The following is a 15,982-nucleotide window of genomic DNA, read 5'->3' as shown; positions in this document are numbered from 1 at the left end:
GTGAGTCCCTCTGCCACCCCAGCCCTGGGACATGTCTGGGCTGTGGGCTGGGCTGGCAGTGGGCACCGAGCTGCTGGCCAGAGCAGCACCTGGCTCTGTGTGTGTGTGGGGAGCCAGGCTGGAGGGTGCCCCCAGTCCTGCCCGTGCTGGGGTGCAGCCAGCAGGTCCCGCAGTGAGGAACAGGGGAGCAGCGCTGCAGGGCAGCTTTAGTGAGGATCCTGGTGTCTGCCCCACCCGTGCAGCTCTGCGCCATGGCCGTGCCACCGACCCATGGAACTGTTCCCCTGCCCTCCTTGCCGTGCCACCGTGCCTGTGTGGGCTCCGTCCGGGGCTGCAGTCAGCTCCAGCCCCTCAGTGCTGTGTGCTGGGGGGTGGCTGGGCAGGAGAGAGGCTGCGGCAGGAGCAGGGACGATGAGCCTGGCTGGGGCCCAGGGGCTGCTGAGCTGTTTGGGGGAGAGCTGTGGGAGGTGAGTGGCTGTGGGACCCCCCACCCTGCACCCCCTGCCACCCACCCCACGAGGATCGTCCTCCACTCCAGCCCAGAGACTGCAGGAGCAGGGGCTGGGCTGGGTCTTTGGGTACCTGGTGATGCGTGGGCAGCTGGGATCCAGGTGCAGGGGTGCTGTGGTGCCCTGCGTCCATCAGTCCTGTCCCGGGAGGCTCCAAGCAGCAGGAGGAAGCCATCGTATTACCCTTGGCACATCTGTGGGGAGGCTCCCAGGAAGTGTAGCCGGGAATCCTCTGAAGCTCTGGGGGGGTCCCTGCAGCAGGGGTGTAGGGGGGTGACCCCCAGGTCTCTAACCCCATCTCCGGACCCCCAAGCACCCCCGAGTGCCCTCAGCAGGGCTGCAGAGAGGAGAGCCCCAGGCACCCGTCCCCATGCCGGGAGCCCCGTGCGGCTCCGGGGGTGTCCCTGCCGTGGCAGGTGACCCCCAGCCCACAACGAAGCATCACGGGGGTCCTGGCAGCACCCCAGGCCCCGGGGGCAGAGAGGACAGTGCCGGGGGGCCGGGGGGCCGGGCCGATGCCCCTGTGCCCACCTGGAGATACGGAGCTCCCCCAGGTTCGCCCCTCTCCGGGCGGGCGGCAGGATCCTGGGAATGCCGAGCCCATTTGCAGAGGTGTCAGATCTGACTCCTTTGGTCCTTAATTGGCCCTGCCGGCGCTGGGAAGTGTGTGGAGACCCATTCACACGGCCGTGAGAGATGCTAACGTGCCGCCAGCCCCGCAGCCCGGTACCGGATCGCCCCGCAGCTCCCGCACAGCCTCTGCCGAGCCCGGGACCTTCCAACGCCAGACCCCGAGCGCAGCCCCGGCACCCAGCACAGTCCCCCCAGCTCCCTGCCCTGTGCCCGGCTCCCAGCCACGGCCGCTGCTGGCTCGGACTGACGGCCCCAGGGGGCAGGGGGAGCGAGGCGTGCAGGGTGCTCGGGTGGGGGTCCCAGAGCCATCCCTGCATTGCCCGTGCTGCGTCTGTCCCCGCGGTCCCACGGGGGCAGCCCCGCACGGCTCCAGACAGGCTGTGCTGCTTGGTCTGGGGGTCCCTGTGCTGCTGAGGGTTGGGGTCCCCAGGGCACGGGGGTGCGCCGTGGTGGGTGTCAAAATGTTGATGTTGCGGGGTCAGGGGACACCCTGTGCCGATGGGCTGAGGGAGAGCAGGGGGTGAGGGGGGCTGTCTGCCAGGTGCTTGGCAGCACTGAGCCCTGCACCAGACACAGCTCTGGGCAGTGTCCCTGTGAGCGGTGCCATCCCAGAGAGAGGGGCAAGCCCAAAACCACACAGGCGCCTGAGCCGGGAGGTGCCAGAGCAGGGGTGGCGGTCCCCAGAGGGCAGGGACGTGTCCTGGGAGGGTCCCAGCAGGGCAGGGGCCTCTCAGCAGAAGGGCTGGGGGCTCCCGGGGGCACAGCCTGAGCTGGGCACTGACTGAGCTCCGGTGTGGAGCCCTGGCCATGGTCCTGCACTCTCACCATTGATAGGAGATGAAGGGATGGGGGAACCCCCCGCTCCCTGGGATGGGGGGTGCAGGGTGTCCTGCTGTCACCAAAAATTGGGAATAAACCCCTCTGACACTGTCATTTCAGAATTAGGAAGTAGCATTATCTCAGTGCTGGGTGTGCAGGGGATATCTCCTACTACACAGAGCACAGCTGGCTAGCAGACTAGTTTAAATCTTTGTAAGTTATTAATTACATTTCCCAAAACTCGTACATGTACGCTAAACATTCCCGCAAATTCTTTTGCCTATTTGTATCACTTTTTGGAGCTCATTTACATAAGAGTAGGGGTCTTTTGAGGGTCTCTGGTGCTCGTTTGGGGAACACCCCATTCCTCAAAGTATCCGGTTTTGGTCATAGGCCTTAAAAAAGACTTCTTGTCTTTGAATACCTCCCAGCTCTGCGGTTTGCCCAAGATACATCTTCTTACTTGTGTTGCTCAGGCCCGGAGTCTTTGAGGCTAAGATAACCACTTGCACACATTAATACGGGACTAAGCACTTTTGGCTGAAGCTAAAGGAATTCACAAGACTTAAACACTATTTGTTACAATTAGGGATTTTCCCAAGGCTGCGGGGGCTCTGACCCCACGGCCGGCGCTGCCCCAGCCCAGCCGCGCCCCAGCACTTGTCCAAACAGGGAGGTGGGAAGCGGCTGCGGCGGGTGCAGAACTCATTACCCGGGAGCTCATCAGCTAATGCGACCCAGGAGGGGGCCGGCAGCGGGGAAGGGACCGTGCCTGGCCCGGGCCAGGGGGTGCGGATCTCCCGCCGGACACCCCTGCACCCCCAGCCTGCGCCTGGATGTTGGAACGGGGCTGGCCCGGGATGGGCTGGGGCCGCGCTGGGCACGGCTCAGATGGGCACACACCTGTGCCCCCGGCTGTATCCCCTCAGCTGTGCCCCCTGCTTTGTGGGGATCCTGCGCCCCTCGTGTTGCCAGGGCTTTGCACAGCCTGTTTGGGGGGGTCCTGCACCCCGGTGTACCAGCGGGCTGTGCACGCCCACTTCGGGCTGCTGTGCCCGCAGATGTACCCCCAGAGCAGGCTGTGCACGCCAGCTCTGGGGGCCCGTGCCGTACCGTGCCCGTGTCCCCTTGCTCCCTGATGGATTTTCCGTCCCTCGGCGGGGCCGTTTCCCTGGAAACCTTCACACCCTCCGGCCCGACACCTGCGGGGCCTGGGAACGCGCCGGGGGGGCTCCTCCCAGCCCCGACCCTGGCCCTCGACAGCCGCCGCCCGTGGGGGTTCCCCTGCCACCGCCAGCACCGGGCAGCCAGAGGGGTCCGTCAGGGGGCGGTGGGAGAGCGGCACCCCCAAAGCGGAGGGGGGAGCGTGTCTCACACAGCCCCGGGGACAGCTCCCTGTCTGGGGACGTGCTGCAGGGACACAGGGACACCGCAGACGCACTGCAAACCCCACTGAAGCCCCGTCAGAGCCCCGCTGCACCCCCAGACCGGGCTGCAGCCCCAGTGCAGCTCCCCCGCAGCAGATGTGCAGAGACCCCGCTGCAGCTCCCGGCCCCGTCCCCAGCCCAGCGCGGGGCCGAGGGGCAGCACCGAGCAGCTTCACACCTCTGGGGTGAAATTCGTCACCCCGCGTTCACAGCCGCGGCCCCCGCCCCCCCCCAGACCCCCGGCCTTTGAAGTGCTGCTCCCGCAGCCACGAAGGTGCCTCTTCACACCTCGGGCCCGGCATAAAGCCGGGGCTCTCGGGAGCCCCTGGCACACAGCTCCCAGCCTCCGGTCCTGCCATGGCCCACACGCTGCCCGCCGCCGCCCCTCTGCAGGGCTGGGCTGCCCGCGGCCCCCCGGACCCTCTCGGCTACAGCAGCAGCTCTCCCGCAGCATCGCCGGACTCGTGCGGCCTCGCGTCCCCCGGCCCCGCCCGGGGACCGTGCCGCGGCCACGCCGCCCCCCGCGCCAGGGGCAGGAAGGGGGCGCGGGGCGGGGGCGCGCCGGGGGTCCCTCGGCAGAGCGCCAGCGAGCGGGAGAAGCTGCGGATGCGGCGGCTGGCTCAGGCCCTGCTGAGGCTGCGGCACTACCTGCCCCCAGCGCTGGCGCCCGCCGGGCAGAGCCTCACCAAGATCGAGACCCTGCGCCTCGCCACCCGCTACATCGCCCACCTCTCCGCCCTGCTGGGGCTCGGGCGGGGGGCGCCGGCCCCCCGGCACTGTCCTCTCTGCCCCCGGGGCCTGGGGTGCTGCCAGGACCCGGACCCCCGTGATGCTTCGCCGCCCGGCTTCGCTGCGAGCTGGGGGTCACCTGCCACGGCGGGGACACCCCCGGAGCCGCACGGGGCTCCCGGCATGGGGACGGGTGCCTGGGGCTCACCTCTCTGCAGCCCTGCTGAGGGCACTGCCCCGGAGGTGCTTGGGGGTCCGGAGATGGGGTTAGAGACCTGGGGGTCACCCCCCTACACCCCTGCTGCAGGGACCCCCCCAGATGTACTCGGGGGTCCGAACATCGGGATGGAGACCTGGGGGTCTCCCTCCTACATCCCTGCAACCGGGACCCCTCCGGAGGTGCTTGGGTTTTCCAGCATCCAGACGGAGACCTGGGGGCCGCCCCCCTACATTCCTGCAGTGGGGACCTCCTCAGAGCTGAACAAAGCTGTCACCTCCACTGCGTCCCCCTGGCTGACCCCTCCCCACTCTGCAGGGGCTGGGGCCCCCCCGGATCTCCCTGGTGGCGTCCTGGACATGGGACTGGTGCTGTCAGAGTTCGTGGGCACAGGGACAGTCACCCAGGTACGTGCTGGTGGGATTGGAGCGATTCTCAGCATGGGGCAGCGATCAACCCCCTTGGGTCGGCCTCAGAGTCCTCTTGGTGTGGGGCAGTGCAGGAGCTGGTTTTGGGGTACCAACAGCCTTGTCTGGGGTAGGGAATGGAGAGGTGAGCCCAGCCCCCAGCCTGCCCTATCTTTCCTGGTGCTTCCCTCCCTCGTGTTTGTGGGGATCCCATTAATGTGGGCAGAATGGAGTTCCTTGTCCTGCTTGTCCCTGGCCGAGAGCACTTCCAGTGGGTGGGCTGTCACTCCCATGCCCCCAGCCCTGCCTGCACCTCTGTCTGGCTGCTCACCCTCTCCCTGTCTGCTCCCCAGGATCTCTCTGCGGACCTGCTCTCACTGCTGGAGGTTCTGTTCCCCACTCAGCCCCGGCACTGACCCAGATGAGTCCCCGGGCCTGGAGCGCCCGGAGCCCCACGATGCCTGTCGGGATCCCTGCAGCCTGGGGACGCACACAGCCCTTGGATAGCTGCAGGGACGAGCTGCCCCGTCGGAGCCTGGAGCCGTGCTGGACGCGCCGGGTGGCGGCGGCTGGATGTGAATAAACCCTTGTGTCCTCTCTGAGTGTCCGTGTGGCTGTCCCCAGGAGCTGGGCATGGGATGGGGTTTGGTGTGCCAGGGGTCTCCTCGCTGGGCTGGGGGCTGTGCAGCAGCTGGGAGAGCAACTTGGGGGCGCATCAAGAGGGACCCTCCCCTTGCCCTGGTGGCTCACCCCTGGCCAGGAAGGGCTGAGGATCCCCAGCAGCCTCCAGATTCAGCCTTCCCACCTGGCAGTTCTGGGCCTGTGGGAGCTCCCAATACAGAATGAAATGTGTAGATTTGGGGTCCAGCTCAGTGTGGGGATGGGGCTGAGCCCATGGACTGGAGACCCTTCCAGGAGCAGAGAGTGGGAGCCTGTGATGGGGACCCTATACCCCCAGCCCCCTTGGTGGCTCCCTAAAGTCTGGGGTCCCCATTAGCAGGAGGGTGTTGGGACCTGGCAGCCATGTGCTAATGTGTCAGGGGAGTATCCTCCCAGCTCCGGGGTCTGGGGTGAAGAGCGGGGGGTTAATGAACCCCATGGAGTGTGAAAGGACTCTCTAATGAGGTTAATATCCTCTGCTGGGGTGGAGGAGGGGGGTGGCAGAACGGGAGACAAGGCTTTGAGATGTAAAGCAGCCCCCTGCCCTGCCCTCTCCTAGGCTGCAGCCCCCGCTCTCCAGACAAGGCTGAAGGGACCTGGGCACGTGCTCCAGCCATGGGGGCACTGCCATGGGGATGAGTCTGGGGGCACTGCCACGGGGATGAGTCTGGGGGCACTGCCATGGGGATGAGTCTGGGGGCACTGCCATGGGTATGAGTCTGGGGGCACTGCCATGGGTATGAGTCTGGGGGAGCAGCTGGCAGTTGCAGGGCTGGGAGGAAGGACCTGTGGGTCTGCCCCCCTCAAATGCTGCAGCTCAATGCAAGGAGCCTTTGTGTGCTCTGATACCTGGCCCTGGCAGCAACAGTTCCAGAGCTGGGGGGCACTGGCAGCACCCCCTGGGCTGGGGGGCTCCCTCCCCCTGACGTGGGGCACGTCCCACTGTCCATTGCTGCATTGAGCACCACGCAGGCTTACGTGTGTCCGTGTGCTGTGGGTGGCAGGGGAAGGACCGTGCTGTTCCCAGCCGCTGGATACGTCAAGGACCATTCAGAGCTGCCAAGGGCGCCCACGCCACAGCAGCTGCACAGCAGGTGCCAGCTCTCTGCAGTACCTGCCCCAGCACCTGCCCCGCTCCCCCTCGTGCCCCAGAGCAGATGCAGGAGCCCTCAGCACAGAGCCTCGGCACGGTGTGAGCATCGGCCCTGCCATGGCCTGGCTGGGGAATGCCAGGCAGGACAGCCTGGATGCAGGTGAGGCGGGGGGAACGGGGTGTGTCATCCTTCAGGTGTCATTGCTGGGCTGGGTGGGGTCACCATCCCAGGCAAGGGGATAGCCTGGGCAGGGAGGGGGGCACGGCAGTAATGGCCTGAGCTGGGTGGTGTGTTGGGGTCAGCTGCCACTGTCTTCCTCTGCCCTGCTCGGTGCCAGGGACCCCCATAGCTCTGGGGGCCTGGAGGGGCTCTGGGGGCTGCTGGAGGCTCTGGGGTAGCAGCAGCATGCAGCGAGTAGGCGAGGATGGAACACGGGGAAGCGAGCTCAGAAATGTGATATCGGCACTGTGGCCCTGGGCAGGGGACTCTAGGGGACAGACCCACGGTGCTGAGTGTGGCCTGCCCCTCCCAGAGCCCCCCACCTCCGGGCTGCCACTGCCCCTTTGCCTGTCGTGGCAGGTCGGGGCCATCCAGACGCAGGCCCTGCAGTGGGAAACGCCAGTGCGGAGCCCCCCGGCCCCACGCCCCCCGAGTGGGGCTGCGCCTGGAGCCCCCCCGAGGAGCACGGCGAGGAGCCCCTGCGGCTGCCCACCTTCTCCCCCGCCGCCCAGGTGCGCGTGGCCGTCACCTTCGCCCTCTTCGCCCTCTCGGCCGGCTGCAACCTGGCGGTGCTGCGGGCAGTGGGGGGCCGGGGCAGCGGCCGGCGCCCCCACATCCGCCTGCTGCTGCGGCACCTGGCCGCCGCCGACCTGCTGGTCACCGTGGTGGTGATGCCGCTGGACGCCGTCTGGAACATCACGCTGCAGTGGCGGGCGGGCGACCTGGCCTGCCGAGTGCTCATGTACCTGCGGCTGCTGGCCATGTACGCCTCGGCCTTCGTCACGGTGGTCATCAGCCTGGACCGGCAGGCGGCCATCCTGCGCCCGCTGGCCATCGCCCGCGCCCGGGCCCGCAACCGCGCCATGCTGCACGCGGCCTGGCTCCTCAGCGCGGGGCTGGCCGTGCCCCAGGTACCCACCCCGGGACCCCCTGCCCCCGGGACGGACCCCCAGCCAGCCCGGGGGCTGCTGACGCTGTGCGGGGTCAATGCCGGGGGCCTGCAGGGTGGGGATGGAGAGCCCTGCGAGGTGGGCGTGGAGAGCCGGCACAGTGATCCCCCTCACCCAGCTCTGCCCGCTGCCTGGGGTGCGCCCCAGGCCCCTGGCAGTGCGGAGCAGAGCCCGTGCAGGGGTGGTAGCAGGTCCCACCCCACAGGCTGCGGGTCTGGGGGTCCCTGCTTTGGCCTCCGGTGCCCTCCCTGGCTCGGGAAGCGCAAACCCCCGTCACGCCCACCCCGCCTCTCTCGTCTCCAGCTGTTCGTGTTCCACACCATCACCCTGCGCCCCCCGCACAACTTCACCCAGTGCACGACGCGCGGCAGCTTCCCCCGGCCTTGGCAGGAGACCCTCTACAACATGGTGGGCTTCGCCTGCCTCTTCCTGCTACCGCTGCTCATCATGGTCTGCTGCTACGCCCGCATCCTGCTGGAGATCTCCCGCCGCATGGGCTCCGGCCTCTGTGAGTGCCGGCCACACGGGACACGGCCCCACAACCCGGGGCAGTCCTGTCCGGAGCTCTGCAGGGTCAGCCCAGCTTTCCCCTGTCCCAGCCCCACGTTCCCCTCACGGGCTGTGCCCCTCCAGTCTCCTCGCAGGACGCGTCGCTGCGGTGCTCCAGGAACAACATCCCCCGAGCCCGGCTGCGGATGCTGCGGATGAGCCTGGTCATCGTCTCCTCCTTCATCCTCTGCTGGACCCCCTACTACCTGCTGGGGCTCTGGCACTGGTTCTGTCCCCGTGCCATGGAGAAGAGGATCTCGCCGGCCCTCACCCACATTCTCTTCATCTTTGGCCTCTTCAACGCGTGCCTGGACCCCATCACGTACGGGCTCTTCACCATCCCCCTGCGCGGGGGCTGGGGGTGCCCATGCAGGCACGGCCCCCTGGCCCAGCCCCCCTCCCCAGCCACCGGCTCCTTCCGCTGCTCAGCCTCCTCCCTGCCGCCCGGGCGGGGACTGCAGGAGCTGCGGAGGTCCCGAGGGGCTGCCAGGGACGCCTCCAGTCACAGCAGCTCCCTGTGAGACCAGCGTGACCGCTGGGGCGCTCAGGGCAGGGGCTCTGGCAGCGGGATAACCGGGTCAGCACAGCTCCAGTGGGGATGGAGTCACTGATGATCTCTCCCCGCACCCTGAAGTGCCTCTGCGGGCTTGGGGCTGGTGGGGGTGCCCCCGTCCCCTCACCCTTCTCTGCCCTGAACAGCAATAAAGCGTCCTATGGCCACCCCTCGTCCCTCCCGTGTCCCCTGGCTGGGAGCTGAGCTGGCGTCCCCAGAGGCAGCCCCCTGACCCATGGGGTCACATCTGTCCCTGTCCCCACCATGGATGGCTCAAGAGTCCCCAAGAAGGGGCAGATTCGAGGCCATCCACAGCCTGGCCAGGGCTGGCTGCTCCATCCCCTTTCATCCCCGCAGGGCTCTGCGTGCCAGTGGGCACAGGGCTGGTCCGTGCCAGCCAACACCGGGCTGGTGGCAGTCCCGGAGTGCTGCTGATGTTGGCTCTGCTCCAAACAGGAGCTCCTGGCTGCTGCCCAAGGCTGTCGGGAGGCACACGGGGCCGGTTCTCCTGCCTGCAGCACTGCCCCAAGGCCGGCGCTGACAGCAGAGCCAGCACGGCTGCTGGGGCTCGGAGAGGTGGGCGAGGGCTGGGGGTGCCCGGGCCCCTCACTCTCCCTGCACCAGGACGGAGTGAGGGACAGCCCAGGAGAACTGCCCTGGCATCCCCCAGCCTCAGGGAAGGGACCACAGAGCTGGGCTCTGCCCGGGGGTCCCCGCTGTGCTGGGGAGGGACGCAGGGCTCCCTTGGTCCTCACTGTGCCGTGGGAACCCCAGCACAACCCCCTGGCAGAGGGCACAGACAGGGCTGCTGCTCTGTGCCAGGAGCAAGCTCAGCTGGCACGGGCAGGGGGGCGAGGCAGGAGGGCAGGCAGAAGCTGTGCCCAGTAATGGCAGTGCCAGCCATGCTTGCAGGGATTTATTTGAAAGTGGCAAAGGAAAAGTCTAGTGGAGTTGTTTTAGCTCTGAAAAATGATCTCACACCTGCTTGAGGGCTGGAGGGCCAGCACACCAGTCACTCCAGTCTTGCACAGGGGGGTCACCCCAGGCTCTTGTGGGGGTCTCCATTTTGTGGGGCTCCAGGGAATGAGGGGCTGCAATCCCACGTGTGTGTGGGTCCTCTGTGCTTCTGGGGCAGGGATGGGGCTTCCTTGGCACGTGTCCGCAGGGTGGGGGGAATGTATGAGGGGGCTGAGTCTCAGGCACGGACTCTGTGAGTATGAAAATACCACCACTGGTACGAGCACACCACCTGCTGCCAGCCCGAGAAATGCTGCGAGGGGAGGAGCTGGTAGAGCCAGAGGACCACCCAGCAAAAAGCCTTCCCTTGCTGGACGCTGCTGGTGCCGTGGCCCGGCTGCTGGGAGCACCCTGCCCGCCACAGGACAGCTGGGGTGCAGACACAGAGCCCCGGTTCATGGGCAGCTCTCCTCGGGCTGACGGCCCTGGGCGGGTGCCAGGCGGGCCAGCGCTGCCCCAGCCCCTCAGCAGCCGCACGGGGCTTTGGGGGCAGCCACGCCGCAGGCCCCGGGGAACCCCGGTGTCCATGCTGGTGCTGGTCCCAGCCGCTTCCCAGTGCAGCCAGAGAACGGGGACAGGGTGGCCAGGCGAGGGGACGGGGCAGGTCGGGCGATGGCACGTGGGAGGTGACAGCGGGGGACACCTGTAGGTGGGTGACTGTCGCCCAGCTCGGCAGTGTCACGTCACCCCCTGCTCCCACCCCCCGCCACCCACGGCACAGATGGGAGGCAAAGTGCGAGCCCGGGGCCGCAGCCGTCGCATAGCCGGCTCCGCTCGGGGGCACGCACAGCGGCTCTAGGTGCCGGCTCCGCCGCTGCTGGGTCTCTTCTCAGTGAAGAAGCTCTTGAGCAGCATCACCTGCCCGATGCTGACCACGAAGAGGATGAGGGTTTCCCCCACTGACCAGTAAGAGACGCGTCCGCTGAGCTCCTCAGCCCTGCTCCGGTCCTGCGCCTCCCGCAGCCGGTAGTGGGTCTGGGAGTCGATCACCGCGTTCAGCATCTCATGGATGGTGACACAGGCAGATTCCATCTGGGGGACAAGGACAAGGGTGCCCTATTGCTTCTGACCTGGCACAGCTGAGGCAGCCCAGGGCCATGCCAGGACACTCAAGAGCAGGACGGCAGTCTGTGCTGTAGGTTCCCTGCCAGGACCCATCCAAGGTGGTTCTCCAGTGGGACAGAGCTGAGAGGCCCAGCAGGGCAGGCGGTGCCCAGCCCAGAGGCTCCCACGAGGGATGGAATGGTTGATGTAATTCCCTCACGTGGGATGGACACGGGCTGCTGCAATAGGGGAGCGCAGACCCAGCACAGCCCCCCAGACCCAGGCAGAGGATGTGGTGTGTGGTGGGGCGGTTGGCTGGCGGTTGGCACTTCTGCATCCAGCAGAGGAGGAGGGGAACAAGTCCCCAACTGCCGTCCTGCAAGGCTGCTTGGGGCTCTGGCAGGACCCTTCCTCCCTCCTTTCCTGTCGGGACCCACCTGTGTCAGGGCAGTGACGCGGTTGTTCATGTCGGGCAGGATGGGCGGCTCATCGCCCACCTGGAAGTCGAAGTAGACAATTTTGTGGGAGAAGGTGGAGAACTCGTTGCTGAAGCAGAAGGTGTAGACACCCTGGAGCTCGGTGTGGTGCGAGAAGCTGTCGTACTGCTTCTTGGTCTCCTGGTAGATGGTCTTGCCGTTGGGGTCCTCCACATAGCAGTCCACATCATAGTGTCCTCCGCTGATCACCTGTGTGATGAGGTGTGGGGAGATGTATCTCAGGTGGTGGCACACGCCAAGCAACGTGGCAAGGGCCCCACGGCTGCGTGAGACCAGCGGGCACCATGCCCGTGGGACGGGGTCCAGGCCAGGGGAGCCCTGGGGAGGTCGTGCACCACAGTGGGGTGTCCGTGGCTCAAGTGGGGTGCCTGGAGACAGGGACAGCCCTCATGACCCAGGTCAGGGGCATCCGTGGCCAATGTGGGCACATCCCACACCTGGCTCTCAGGTGGGCGCTGCTGGGCTTGGGAACAACTCTTTGGGAGGGAGCCGGGGGGCACACGGGAGGAGGGAGCTGCAGCCCTGCCTGGGGCTCTGCAGGGCACAGGATGGGAGTGTGGGCACAGGCCTGGGCAGGTGGCATGGGCAGAGGCAACAGCACACACATGGGCAGGGGTGTGGGCACGGGCAGCGGGGCACGGACAACACATGGGAAGGAGCAGAGGGACGGGGCACAAACGGGGTGCGGGCGGAGGGGCCCTGGCAGGGGTATGTATGGGCAGGGGGTGCCGGCACGGAGCATGCAGGGCTGCGGGAAGGTACAGGCAGGTACAGGCAGGGTGGTACCTGATAGTCGAGGGTGAACTTGATGCCGCTCTCCAGCTCCTGGTGGAAGCAGCGCTGGGCGCTGTCGGGCAGCTCCAGCGTCAGCTCCGTGCCGCCGGTCTCCAGCGCGCCCAGCAGCGCGGCCAGGCACAGGGTCCGCACCGCGTCCCGCACCGAGCCCGGCATCGCGCCCCGCACCGAGCCCGGCACCGGCACCGAGACCCGCACCGGAACCGAGCTCCGCACCGGCACCGAGCCCCGCACCGAGCCCGCCACCGGCCCCGGCCCCGGCCCCAGCACCGCCCCCACACCGCCCCCCTGACGTGGCGTTTCCGCTGCGAGCGGAGCGGGGCGGGGCGCGGGCGGCACCTCCGGCCCGGGGTGGGCACCCGCGGGCATCCCGGGAATGTTCTACCGAGCCCGGCACCCTGGGAGCCCCCCGGCATCTCCGGGCGAGCGCTCCGGGAGCCTCGGGGATCCCCTTGGCACTCCCGGGGACCCCCCTGGCCGGGCGGCTGGGGTCGGCTCCACGCGAGATCAGCCTCCGTCCAAAGCTGAGCGCTTTATTAATGCGGGGCAAAACCAGTGCAAAAGTCTCCGTCACCCCAGCGCCTGCCCCCGCAGCCCACGCACACGCAGTCTCGTAAATGAACGCGTTCATGAAGCCACGGGATCGGCAGGCACGGCGCACGGCCCGCGGCACACCGTGCGCGGGGTGAGGCTGGGGGCTGCGGGGCCCGCGGGGTCTCGGCTCTGGAGCTGTGCCTGCCACTTTCCCGGCTGGATGGAGCCCTGGGCTCAGCCCGTGTCCCCTCGGTGACTCGGCATCCCGGGTTCTCCGCCGCTGGCCGAGGCTTTCCCAGCCGGACTGGGGCCATCCTGCTTGGGGATCCAGCGCTTCCTGAGCTCAGAGCTCCTCGGCGTGCTGGGGAATGAACCCCCTGAAGTTCAGACGCTTCAGAGAGAGACAAGCCCATCCCGGCCCACAGCCGGCGAGGCTGCAGCGGGGCCGGGTGAGCTCAGCCGCCGCAGCTCCGGAGCGCTCGCGAATTTCGGAGGTGGAGGATTGTCTCCCTCTCCCGCTCCGGGAGAGCACCGACACGGCCCGTGGCTGGACGGGTGCCCCCGATCCTCCAGCCCCCGCTGGAGCCCACCGAGCCCCTTCGCCCCCTGGAAGGCACTTCATGAACGCCTCGGCCCCAGAGATCACCGCCGGGGGCTCCCGGAGGGGATTCGGAGCAGGGTTTAAGAAAAGCGGATCGTAACTATTGAGGAATAAGCGAACTGCGGGTGGGATCCTTGGCACGGAGCTTGGCGATCTAGGAAGGTGGGGGATCGATCTGCCGGTCAGCCCGCCCCCGATTCAGCCCCTGGGCTCCGTGCTGAACCCGCTGGCCACCAGCCTGTCCCCGGAGCCAGTGGCCACTCAGTGTGGGAACCGGCCCGGTTCTGCAGGGACAGCACGGCTTCGGTCCCCTCCCTGTGAACCGACGGTGACACGGCTACTGCGCTACGAGCTCCTCAAAATCGGAGAGGTGCCGCATCTGCTCTGCCTGCATGGAATGTCTGCGGAGGAGCTTCCTGTGGGCTCTCAGATCACCCCGCCTGGGTGAGCCGGGTGTCAGCGGCACCAGCGGCTTCAGCCCAGCAGCCAGCGGGGCTTTGCTGGAGCCAATGTCAGGAATCGGAGGGTTGGGGTTCACGTTCAGGGGGGGCAGATATCCTGGCCTTGTGTGGGAGATGTGGTCCAGCAGCAGGGTCCCGGATCCTCGCCTCTCCAGCAAGCCGGGTGGCCGGCGCCGGCCACTGCTGGGCGATGTGCTGGTGCTGCCGGAGGGAGAGTCACAGGAACCATCCAGCAAGGCCAGGTGGGAACCGCTCAGCTTCCTCCTCTCTGGTGGCCCCTTCCCCGCCTCGGTGACCTGGGAGTCTCCGCTGTGTTCAGTTCCTGGCCTCCACCGGTGCGGCGGCTCCATCCCCGCAGCCGAGCTGGCGGCCAAGCTGGAGCTCTCCGGCTCCTCCGGGACTGTGATGCTCCGGGACAGGCATGGGTGCGTGCTCGGGCTCTTCTCGTGGCTGGCTTTCCGTGCCAGTGGCCCCAGTGCCTGCTCATCCACTGGGGGGAAGAGAGAGGGGTCCCTTCCCTTGCTGCTGCTGCTCCGGCTGAGGGAGGGCTTTTTGGAGAGCGAGAGGTCGGCGATGCCCGTGATGACCTCGCTGTCAGCGCAGAGCCGCGTGTCGTCGCGGTGACCAGAAGCCGCCAGCACCGAGGGGGCCACCAGACCCCATGGCTCTGACCGCAGCCGCTTCAGCCGGGGCAGGTGGGCTCTCCGAGCAGTGCCAGCTCTCTGGCCCGGGGAGGGTGGCTCAGCATCCCCGGTGTGTGAAGGGTGTGCGGTGGGAATGCTGCTCTCCTTCCCGGCAGGGGAAGGTGTCGAGATGGGAGTTTTCAGGTGATCACCAGAGGGGGCTGTGCCCTCCTCGAGGGGAGCCCTCTCCTTGAACTCCAGCGCAGGGGCGACGTTCAGGTACTGCTTGGCGGTCTTGGTGCCGGAGGCTGATGTGTCCACGGTGATGATGATCACCTCCTTCCCCTTGGCTCTGCAGGCATTCAGGAGGTGCTGCAGCACAGCGTTGTCCTCGGCATTGATGGCGTGGACCAGCGCTGAGGCTCCTGAGTGGTCCTCCAGGCTGGGGTCTGCCCCACTCTCCAGCAGCAGGGACACCACATCCCCCCCAGCCCCTCGGATACAGGCGTGCATGAGAGCGGTTTTCCCAGACTTGTCCTGGATGTTGGGGTCGGCTCTGTTGTCCAGCAGGTATTTCACCATCTTGGCCTTGTGGATGCTCTGCTGGTCGACGTGTGTGGTGATGCAGGCCACCATCAGCGCCGTCTCCCCCTTCTCGTTGCTCTCGTTGATGTAAGCCCCCCCTTCCAGCAGCAGCCGGGTCAGCCGGAGCCGCCCGAGCCACACGGCCTTCAGGAGGGAGTTGCCCCCCAGCTCCATCGCTTCATCCATGGCTGCTGCTTCCCTCTGGGTGATGGCACTTGCGGCTGGCGGCTGTGGGGGGAACCGGGGAGGAGAGGTGAGCCCCCTGCTTTGTTCCTGGGATGCCGTGCTCCGGGCACTGCCCCACATCCCACCGTCCCTCTGGCCATGCCCACCTTGTGCAGACAGCTGCCCGGATGTCTTGGCTTCCCCAGGAGATCAGAGAGCTTCTGATGGTCTCCACCGGCCTGCTGTGTCTGGGGGGCCACAGCATGAAGCCCACTGGAGACTGTGTGAACTTCCCTGATGGCTTCCTGGGCTGAAGCCGGGATCTCTGCTTCCTCACTGCCGGAGGGAAGGAGAAACAGCTACTGTCATGATGTCTATTTTGTTTCTAGTGCCTCCTGCTTCTACCTCTTCACTAACCCCCACTGTCGCCCACTCCTGCTGCCCCCCGCTCCCCGTCTCACTCCTCAGAGGGTTCCTGGAGCCCTGAGCAGCCAGTGCCCCCCGAGCGTCCCTGGAGAGGGCAAAGCCTGCCGCCCCTTCCCCACCCCTCTGTGCCCTCCATGCGGCCCCTGGACCCGCGGTCAGTGCTCACATTGCTCCCAGCCCCTCCCAAAGGTGCCCCCGGTACCACTCCCTGCCCGTGAGCTCCCCACGGCCCCTTCCCGTGGGTACCCCTGGGACCCGGGGGAGACCCGGCCGTCTCCTCCCGTCCGGCCGGGACTGGTGTCCCCTCCCGCGTCCCTCCAAGCCGCGGCCATCCCGCTCCTGCCGCCGCCCCCGGCTGCGGTACTGATGCCGGGGTGCGGCCGCTGCCCCCGGCCCGCTACCTGCCGCCCTGTGCCCGTGGCCGGTGCCTCTCTCTGCCGCTGGTGCCGCTGCCCGCTGCCCGCTGCC

The 15,982-nt window shown here is 67.5% G+C and overlaps 4 protein-coding genes across 4 annotated transcripts; 2 read left to right on the top strand and 2 right to left on the bottom strand.

Moving 5' to 3' along the window:
* Positions 1 to 1,520: 1,520 nt before the first annotated feature.
* On the top strand, positions 1,521 to 5,338 carry MESP1 (mesoderm posterior bHLH transcription factor 1). Its single transcript, XM_015638538.2, has 2 exons — positions 1,521 to 4,741; positions 5,095 to 5,338. The coding sequence occupies exons 1-2, from the start codon at positions 3,746 to 3,748 to the stop codon at positions 5,155 to 5,157; spliced, it is 1,059 nt and encodes a 352-aa protein (XP_015494024.2). The 5' UTR covers positions 1,521 to 3,745; the 3' UTR covers positions 5,158 to 5,338.
* Positions 5,339 to 6,611: 1,273 nt separating this feature from the next.
* LOC107209595 (gonadotropin-releasing hormone II receptor-like) lies at positions 6,612 to 9,646 on the top strand. The gene is made up of 4 exons (XM_033517037.1): positions 6,612 to 6,654; positions 7,009 to 7,625; positions 7,968 to 8,172; positions 8,298 to 9,646. The coding sequence occupies exons 1-4, from the start codon at positions 6,612 to 6,614 to the stop codon at positions 8,732 to 8,734; spliced, it is 1,302 nt and encodes a 433-aa protein (XP_033372928.1). The 3' UTR covers positions 8,735 to 9,646.
* Positions 9,647 to 9,667: 21 nt separating this feature from the next.
* LOC107209596 (transmembrane emp24 domain-containing protein 3) lies at positions 9,668 to 12,601 on the bottom strand. The gene is made up of 3 exons (XM_015639498.3): positions 12,111 to 12,601; positions 11,265 to 11,513; positions 9,668 to 10,815 (listed from the first exon to the last, which is right to left on the bottom strand). The coding sequence occupies exons 1-3, from the start codon at positions 12,486 to 12,488 to the stop codon at positions 10,579 to 10,581; spliced, it is 864 nt and encodes a 287-aa protein (XP_015494984.1). The 5' UTR covers positions 12,489 to 12,601; the 3' UTR covers positions 9,668 to 10,578.
* A 35-nt stretch (positions 12,602 to 12,636) lies between these two features.
* ANKRD34C (ankyrin repeat domain 34C) lies at positions 12,637 to 15,973 on the bottom strand. Its single transcript, XM_015639496.2, has 3 exons — positions 15,916 to 15,973; positions 15,256 to 15,424; positions 12,637 to 15,151 (listed from the first exon to the last, which is right to left on the bottom strand). Exon 3 carries the CDS (start codon positions 15,107 to 15,109, stop codon positions 13,592 to 13,594), a length of 1,518 nt encoding a protein of 505 aa, XP_015494982.1. The 5' UTR covers positions 15,110 to 15,151; positions 15,256 to 15,424; positions 15,916 to 15,973; the 3' UTR covers positions 12,637 to 13,591.
* Between the last annotated feature and the right edge of the window lie 9 nt (positions 15,974 to 15,982).

Source organism: Parus major, chromosome 10, assembly GCF_001522545.3.
Source record: "Parus major isolate Abel chromosome 10, Parus_major1.1, whole genome shotgun sequence".
Classification (NCBI taxonomy): domain Eukaryota; kingdom Metazoa; phylum Chordata; class Aves; order Passeriformes; family Paridae; genus Parus; species Parus major.
Note: the sequence above shows the minus strand (reverse complement) of the source record. Positions and strands in the feature narration are given on the sequence as shown.

Bases quoted from the DNA above. Each gene is read 5' to 3' on its own strand.
- MESP1 (XM_015638538.2), top strand. From the start codon at position 3,746: ATGGCCCACACGCTGCCCGCCGCCGCCCCTCTGCAGGGCTGGGCTGCC. The intron at 4,742-5,094 runs GTACGTGCTGGT...TCTGCTCCCCAG, and splicing joins GCACAGGGACAGTCACCCAG to GATCTCTCTGCGGACCTGCT.
- LOC107209595 (XM_033517037.1), top strand. From the start codon at position 6,612: ATGGCCTGGCTGGGGAATGCCAGGCAGGACAGCCTGGATGCAG. The intron at 6,655-7,008 runs GTGAGGCGGGGG...CACGGTGCTGAG, and splicing joins GCAGGACAGCCTGGATGCAG to TGTGGCCTGCCCCTCCCAGA. The intron at 8,173-8,297 runs GTGAGTGCCGGC...GTGCCCCTCCAG, and splicing joins CCGCATGGGCTCCGGCCTCT to TCTCCTCGCAGGACGCGTCG.
- LOC107209596 (XM_015639498.3), bottom strand. From the start codon at position 12,488: ATGCCCGCGGGTGCCCACCCCGGGCCGGAGGTGCCGCCCGCGCCCCGC. The intron at 11,514-12,110 runs GTACCACCCTGC...CTCATCACACAG, and splicing joins AGTTCACCCTCGACTATCAG to GTGATCAGCGGAGGACACTA. The intron at 10,816-11,264 runs GTGGGTCCCGAC...CTTGTCCCCCAG, and splicing joins GCGTCACTGCCCTGACACAG to ATGGAATCTGCCTGTGTCAC.
- ANKRD34C (XM_015639496.2), bottom strand. From the start codon at position 15,109: ATGGATGAAGCGATGGAGCTGGGGGGCAACTCCCTCCTGAAGGCCGTG.